At 31.1% G+C, this 8,830-nt stretch overlaps 1 protein-coding gene across 1 annotated transcript; it reads right to left on the bottom strand.

Moving 5' to 3' along the window:
• Positions 1-3,319: 3,319 nt before the first annotated feature.
• Positions 3,320-5,730, bottom strand: LOC120170350 (ras-related protein RABH1b). Its single transcript, XM_039178308.1, has 6 exons — positions 5,464-5,730; positions 5,197-5,267; positions 4,559-4,647; positions 4,372-4,483; positions 4,114-4,204; positions 3,320-3,762 (listed from the first exon to the last, which is right to left on the bottom strand). The coding sequence occupies exons 1-6, from the start codon at positions 5,578-5,580 to the stop codon at positions 3,616-3,618; spliced, it is 627 nt and encodes a 208-aa protein (XP_039034239.1). The 5' UTR covers positions 5,581-5,730; the 3' UTR covers positions 3,320-3,615.
• Positions 5,731-8,830: the final 3,100 nt, after the last annotated feature.

Here is an 8,830-nt window from a genome sequence, read left to right as displayed (position 1 = left end):
TAATAAAAAATATTAATATTAGTATATTTTATTGAAATAAAAATATTATAAATTATATTAATTATTTATTAAAGTAATAGTTTATATTATATTTTAAAAAATTAATTAGTATATTTTAAATATCTTTATTAAAATATTATTAGATTATTATATTAATATTAAATATATAAATAATATTATATATTATTAATAATTTAATAATAGTATTTCTATGAAATTAATAAATAATATAAATTTTATTAATAATTTATTATATATTATTAAAATAAAAATATAATATCTTATATTATTATAATATAATTGATTATTTTATTATAATATTAAAAATATTATATTATATTATTAGAAATATTAATAAATACATTTTAAATATTTTAATAATTAATAATTTGATTAAAATGATATTAAAATATTTTATTAATATTAAATTCATAAAATAAAATTATTTTGAGTATTTATTTTTTGAAGTGAAAAGTTCGGAAAATGACTTACGGAAAATCAAACCGTAAGTCATTTTCCATAAAACACAGGAAATTCTGTTGTCCAGGAAAATATTTTACGTTGACCAACAAGTTTTCCTCCAACCAAACACTGGAAAACATTTTCCGGAAAACGAATTACGTGAAACAAACACGAAAAAATATTTTCCGGAAAACGAATTACATAAAACAAACACGAGATTTCGTAAAAAACCAATTCCGTAATTGGTTTTCCTCCAAACAAACATACCCTAAAGTGCTATTGAGCTAAACTCCGATCACCGTGATGAGCTTTGATATGTGTGATTTACATACCTTATAAAGTACGATATTTTTTTATCGTCTACACACTATCTTTGATATGTGAATTCATTATATATTTTGATTTAAGCTTTGCTTTTGTATGTTGTTATTTATTAGCTGTGTCAATATCACCTCACTAAACTATATAAACTTATTTCATTTGTTTTTGATTGTTTCAAATGATTGATCTCTGTAACTTTATTCGGGATTGTATTACAAAGTCGCAAGTCAAATCTGATTCGCTCTCGATATAAAAATTGTTAGTCTAAACTCTTAGAACGAGGACCATATATATATGTTGCTATATGTGATAAGTAGCCTAATGAACCATGTTTTATACAAGTGTAGTAATTGTGTACTTCTCTCATACAAGACGTGAATTGCTTTAATCTTTTGATGTTAAAAGTATGGTATGTGCCTAAAATGATAAGGACGCGTTCCTTACATCTTCCTATAAAGAATAGGGTAAGTTAGAACTTAGAAATGTGATTATGCTTAGTTCAAGATGAAGTTTTAGTAGATTGTATGTACCATCTTTACTTTTCCTATAATTCATTTACCTTATTTACTCTTTCTTTCCCCCCTATCGGGATCGAAAATAATAATAAATATTCTTTGTATTAGTCTAGGTGGTTACTCTATAATATATATTTATAATTATTTTTGTCAATTGACAATAAACATACATACACTCTGTAAACGTAGCTGTTTGAACTTTGTCACTTCTAAAAAGAACAACATTCCCTTTTACCACTGAGGTCTTTTGATGGATTCAATTTTTTATTTTTGCATTCTTTAATTATATTATGCGATTGATTGAAATATTTTTAAAGTTCTTTATCGAAAAAATAAATGAAATTAAACATTTAGAAGTGAAATGAACTAAAAAAAGACATAATAAATGAAGTGGAAAAAGTGATGTATTACGAGAGACAAAATGTGTATTACTTTTTTTACTCAACTAAACTCATTCTTGATTTAGATGATATTGTACGTTGAAATACTCACATATGTTGAAAATTCGAGAGAGTTCAGAAAAAAGGTTGTCAATTATTTATTCAGGGATTGAAGAATTAAAATTTCCATAAAATATTTTTTTTAAAAAAGTATGAGACTTGGAATTGGATAATTAAAACTAATTAATTCAATAAATATGCATTTAAATTAATGATTGATAATTTTTTTCATAAAAATTATCAAAATAATAATAATATATAATATTTTAATCATAACTATAAATTTATTTTATTTAATAATTTTATTTTCGTATAAAAATAATAATTTTATGCATAACTGGTATATTGTTTCTTTGCTCGGATTTGGGTTTTGCCACAAAAATCTCATTATTATTGTTTTAAAGAAATATTTAAATTCGACAATAATTTCATATAACAGTTATATATTTATACAATCAAATTAAAACAAAATCTTATAGATCTCCATAACTAAATCTAAATAGTATAAATTTTGGTTATTATATTTAGGATCAACTACATATTTAATCATTTACATGTTTAATTTTTGTTTAATTTACATGTTTAATTTTTGTTTTGATCGCCCAAATATAATTTTTTTTTTCTTTAAAATCATACAAAATGTTATATTTTGATTATGTTTGTCAATACTGACGTGACATTACGATGACCAAAACAAACATAATGTTACATTTTGATTCTATTTGTCAATCGTTAAAAATTTGATAACAATAATTTTTAGGTATTTTTCAACACTGATATGACATTACAATGACCAAAACAGAACCAAAACATAATATCAATTATGATTTAAAAAAATAACAGTTAAAACCAAAGAGGTAGTTTACCATATTATGTATTCAAATACACGAAAGTCCATCCTACTAACAAAATAGATTAACACTAAATCCTCGACGTCTTTTTACAGTCAACTGGCATTATGCTTTGAGTAACATCAAGTCATCGACATAATCAATGCATTAGATAATGCAATTTTGTCTAAACTACAGCATATGCATTTACCATTCATGTCATTAACTGATTGAATTTAAGTGCTCATATGGTATAAATTAATAATGTAAAACATTTGTTCAATGTAAAATAGAAAATTTTAGCTTACTCAAACATACATATAAAAAGTATTTAAATAAAACAATAAAATTCATTTCTTCTTAATTCAAACAATTAGGACTTATTTTAGTGAAAACTGTGAAATTATAAAAGAAAATGAGAGAAATCATCTTAAGATGAATGCGACTTTGTCAAAGTCGACGTACCGGATAAAAAAATCTACCCTGAAAGTCGTCGACAACTTCAAGACAAGGCAGACAGAGACTAAATTGAATAAAACAAAAAACAATTACCTCTAGTGATGACAACTTTGACAAATCGTATTCGGGGACGATTTTGAAAAACATTATAAATTTTGTCCTATTTCCCTAAACAATTTCCATGAATCCTTTTTCCCTTTTTTCCCCCTCATTTCGCACAATATTTACCTAAATTATTATGCGTGAATTTAAAATTTAAAAGAAAAGAGAAGGCGAAGCCCACAACAGTTGATTTACGAGAAACAACAAATTTGGCACAATTGAATGAGATAACAAGAACCGTACACATATAGGACAGGTTAGGACAAGCCTAACTACTACTAGGATAAACTTTAAAATTCTCCTCTCAAGAACATTCCATCAAACCCAAATGCCAAGGCTACAAAAAAGGGGGGAGACCAGATTTTTCTTTTCCTTTTTTACAGAAACACTTCGTGGGAGGAGGATATCGGAAGCCCAGAATAAATGTCGAAAAGCATACATACCTCAGATCAGTGATGTGTGTTTGTGTGAGTAAGAGGTGTATCATCAACAGGCACATCCTCCAGACTGTTGCTGCGACTGAGATGCATTTGTGTTCGAAGACTTAAGATTGACATCGACCATATCTTCTTGTTTTGTTGAAGAAAGTGTTTCCATTCCAGGTAGAGCGGCCGCAATCTTCCGAAATAGAGCCTGTCAATAGATTGAACAGAGTGAGAAAACTCAATAGATTTGATCCGCAATGCTGGGGGAGGAAGAGGACTTGCTAGTAACTATGTTGGTTTAACTCCAAATATGTGGACAAACTTAAAATTTGCCCGACTTGCACGCCCAATTCCAACTATCTAAAGTTAATCAATGCTTGCAATAAATGCCATGCAAGTGAAGAACAAATGTTACTTCGAGAAACAAAAGGACTGAGCAAACTTTCAGTGAATAGAATACCATGACATTGACGTACGCCCAACCACAATAATTTTCAACAGCATTGAGCAAGCAGTCAAATTATAGGAATAATCATATGATAAGTTTAAAATGGTTTACCTTGATATTGAAGCCAGCCTTGGCACTAGTTTCGATGAACATAACATTGAGTTCACGAGCCTTGGCTTCAGCTTCCTCAACTGAGACTTGCCTGTCAAATCAACCACAAAATGCACAATGATCGAATACAAAACAAGCATATACATTCAGGGGAAGAATTTGGGGATTTTTTTATGACAATCAAAACTAAAGTAATGAAAATTAATAGTATACTTATTTTCACAAGAAAGTTCAACCATAATAACAAATTGATATTACCTTTTGTCCACAAGATCGGTTTTGTTCCCAACAAGCACAATTATAACATCACTACCCCGTTCAGTCCGCACCTCTTCGATCCACTTAGAAGTATTTTGGAAGGATTGCCTACCTACAGCATGAAAATTAAAGTTGGCAACTTCAAGCACTTCCTTGAGCAGATAAACATCAACTTATGACGACATACTTGCAACATCATAGACAATGACTGCCACGGAGGAATCCCTAATGTAACTTGGAATAAGACTCCTGAATCTTTCCTGTCCTGCAGTATCCCTGTAATAAAGATTTAAGTATATAAAGATTAAAGAAAAAAGATATAATCTTGTAAAACACGTCCTTAAATTCCCTCTCATTTTCTTTCCTCTTATCATTCCAATTTGGAATGATTTGGTTTTATGCCTTAGCATAGAAAAAAGTCATCTTTGCTATTTTCTTTCCTCTCACATTTCCTTCTAACCAAACATACTAAAAATTTATTTTCTTTCAATTTTTCCAGTCTCCACTGTCCACCCTTCCACATTTCTCCTAAACCAAGAGACAAACCGAAATTCAGGAATACATCAATAGAGGAGAGATTTGTTGCATCATGCATGCTGAATATGAAACAGGCAAACAACAAAACGAATTCTCTAGTAAGGCGTCCCACAAGCTATGTATATTATATACATATTAAAGGAAGCAAGGGTAGAGAAAGAAATCTAAACATACATTGAAAAAGAAGAAGAATCTAACTTCGATATACCATAGTAAGAAAAGCTTAGACATAAGTCCATAAAAATCCATAATGCATTGGATAAGAGAATTTAAAAATTGATGTCTTACCAGAGCTGCAGTCGAACAGTCCGATCTTCGAGGTACATTGTTTTCGACAGAAAGTCAATACCAATGGTAGCCTAGTCAACAAATTAAAGATGCAGATATCCTTAGAATCTAAAAGACCAAAGGAACTCGGGCAAAACAATAAGAAATCTGAACCTAATCAAATACCAAAAATATCAGAGGAATAAACAATCAGATCCAAGCTGGTAAGAAAGTTTGCAATCTGAACCCAAAGAAAAACAGAAAGGACCGTAAAATTGAGAGAAATACCTGGTAAGTGTTATCGAATTTGTCGTACATGAAGCGAGTGATGATACTAGTTTTGCCGACAGACTGATCCCCCAAGAAAACAAGCTTGTATTTGGCCAAAGCCGAAACTGGAGCCATGGAGATTTGGATCTAGGTTAAACAGACACTACGGATCGGATCGAGATCGGATCCAAACTCGAGATCTCACCGGAAACAATTACAAAGGTGTCGCCGGAGAGAACGAGATCGAGATCCCTAGCGTTTTTTTATTTCTTATAATAAATTTGGTGGTTATTTATTGTTCGCGGTGACTACTTATATTCGGAGAGTGAGAGAAGGCGAAAATTATGTTGAATATAATTTTAGATAGTTTTCATACTTATAATGTTAATTTAATTTGAATTTGGTATATTCTGATTCGATTTAATTTTATAAAATCGGTTTTTTAATATAAGTTTAGATCGAATGAGATCACATTATATGATTAATGATGTTAGATTAAGTTAAAATTTATGGTAAAAATATTCAATTTAGCTCAAAAATAATAGTATAATTGACATTTATATATTTAGGATAGTTGTAATATCACTCACTTTATGTTTTTTAATTAGATTCTTATTTTATCGAATAAAAATGAGATTTTGAGATACAATTTGAATTTTACCATTAACTTTTGGTCGAGTGAAACTTTCTTAAACTCGAGTTGGATCAAAGGTATAGTTCTCAGTCAGATTCAATCAAACTTAATATGTTGTTATCTATAATATAATTCGAGCTTAAGTTTTTCTCTTTTTTAATAATTTTAATGCTTTATTTGATTCGAAAAATTAAGGAATGATATAAATTTTGCTAATAAAATGATTATGATTCAAAGTAAAAAGATTACAAATCTTAATTATTTAATTAATGATTTTTTTTAATCTTTTTTCAATTTTATTGATCACTTTTCATATCGAATAAAGTCTAATTGTTTTAAAAGATGATATCGTTGATTTTTGAGCTAACAATTGTTACTAATACTTTATCATGATCTTTTTTGTGTTCTCTTCATCTTGTATTTTAAATTTTGAAAGATTAAAGTACAATGTTATTATTGTTTGAGCTTAGAACTATACAAATTTTTTTATAGGACTATAATGAAATTCTATCATTTTTTTTGGAGTCTTACTTCTTGTGAAATTTGGGTTAATTTCCACCAATAACAATTCACCTTGAAAACTATTATCTAGGTGACTAGTGTGAAAACGATTGTACTAAAAATCACCCCAAGGTAGATTCCCAGGAAAGAGGAGGGGTCACAATGGTCCCTCTTAAAACCCACTTTCCTTAGACAGAACTACCAAGACAAGTAATTTTAATAGGACAATAATTAACAACAACTATACCCGACAATAGTTATTAAATAGACATAAAAGAGAACACCAAAATATTTCACTAATAGAGGAAATATTACAAAGAGAGAAAGAATACAAATAGCCTTTAAAATAGAAGAAGGCTTATATTTGTGGGATAATTAACTAAGGAGGAGGAGGGCTTTATTTATAACAAAAGAATTTCCCCTCCTCCTTATACACAACCAATTTGGGACTTTTGCCAAAAACCAACAAATCTCCACCTTGGCAAATTCCACACACATCTCTAAAAAAAACAATCTTTTAATTTGTAACAATATTGACCAAGTCTAAACAATGTTTAAACTTGACCGCAGTTACCACTTTTGTCAACATATCAGCAGGATTCTCAATAGTCCGAATCTTCTGGATTATTACTCCACATTCTTCTAGAATCTCTCGTACAAAGTGATATCGAACATCGATGTGCTTCGTCCTTGTATGGTAAACCTGGTTCTTTGCTAAATGAATAGCACTCTGACTGTCACAGTGCACTTTGATGTGCTTTTGTTCCATTCCCAATTCACCAAGCAACCCTTGAAGCCAAATTGCCTCCTTCACAGCCTCTGTAACTGCCATATACTCTGCCTCTGTAGTAGACAAAGCCACTGTTGACTGTAAGGTGGACTTCCAACTGACTGGTGCCTTTGCAAATGTAAACACATAACCAGTAGTTGATCGACGCTTGTCCAAATCACCTGCATAGTCTGAATCACAATACCCAAATACACACTGACCATTTTGTTTGTCCTGCTGAAAGACCAAACCAACATCTACGGTGTTCAGAATATACCGCAGAATCCATTTCACAGCTTGCCAATGCTCCTTTCCAGGATCATGCATATACATGCTCACAACCCCAATTGCCTGTGAAATATCGGGTCTCATACACACCATTGCATACATCAAGCTACCAACAGCACTTGCATACGGAACCTTTGACATGTATTCCCGTTCTGCATCATCCTTAGGTGACATGGATGCACCGAGCTTGAAATGTGGAGCAAGAGGTGTACTAACTGGTTTTGACATCTCATTTATGCCAAAATGTTTTAGTACCTTCCTCAGATATTCTTTCTGAGACAAACAAAGCCTCCCCAATTTCTTATCCCTTGATATCTCCATGCCTAGAATCTTCTTCGCTTCACCAAGATCCTTCATCTCAAACTCTCTGTTCAATTGAGTCTTTAGTTTCGCAATTTCTGTCTGACTCCTGGAAGCTATCAGCATATCATCAACATAAAGAAGAATATATATATAGGATCCGTCTTCTAGCTCACGTAAATACACACAATGATCATATTTGCTTCTTGTGTACTTCTGCCCTATCATAAACTTGTCAAATCGCTTGTACCACTACCTTGGAGATTGCTTCAATCCGTACAACGATTTTTCTAATTTGCACACCATCTCTTCTTTTTCAGCAACTTTGAATCCATCTGGCTGAGTCATGTAGATTTCCTCATCCAAGTCTCCATGTAAAAATGCAGTTTTTACATCCATCTGAACTAGTTCCAAATCCAACTGCGCTACCAAAGCCAACAAAATTCTGATGGAGGAATGTTTTACAACTGGAGAAAATACTTCATTATAATCAACTCCCTCCATTTGAGCGTAGCCTTTAGCCACCAATCTTGATTTGTAGCGGATGTTATTTTTGTCAGGAAATCCATCTTTCTTTGCATATACCCACTTGCACCCAATTGCCTTCTTTCCCTTCGGAAGACTAGCTAGTTTCCACGTCTGATTCTTTTGAAGGGATTGCATTTCTTCATTCATGGCGATCCTCCACTTTTTATGTTCTGAACTTTGAACTGCTTCATTAAAAGTGGCAGGAACGTCATCAATTGCAATTGGTGATGCAAAAGAGACCATATCAACATAACGAGCAGGTTGTCTAATGGTCCTCTTTCCCTTTCTGAGTGCAATTGATTCATGTTGCTGTGGAGGTTCTTGGGTCTGAACCTCTTCTTTATCTGACTCTTCTTCTACCATAG

Source organism: Hibiscus syriacus, unplaced genomic scaffold (genome assembly GCF_006381635.1).
Source record: "Hibiscus syriacus cultivar Baekdansim isolate YM2019G1 unplaced genomic scaffold, ASM638163v2 tig00111779_pilon, whole genome shotgun sequence".
Taxonomy (NCBI): Eukaryota; Viridiplantae; Streptophyta; class Magnoliopsida; order Malvales; family Malvaceae; genus Hibiscus; species Hibiscus syriacus.
This window is presented reverse-complemented; position numbering and strand designations above follow the sequence as displayed.

Coding starts and splice junctions, on each gene's coding strand:
- LOC120170350 (XM_039178308.1), bottom strand. CDS start 5,580: ATGGCTCCAGTTTCGGCTTTGGCCAAATACAAGCTTGTTTTCTTGGGG. Junction 4,205..4,371: donor ACCGATCTTGTGGACAAAAG/GTAATATCAATT, acceptor TTGATTTGACAG/GCAAGTCTCAGTTGAGGAAG. Junction 3,763..4,113: donor AGGCTGGCTTCAATATCAAG/GTAAACCATTTT, acceptor ATCTATTGACAG/GCTCTATTTCGGAAGATTGC.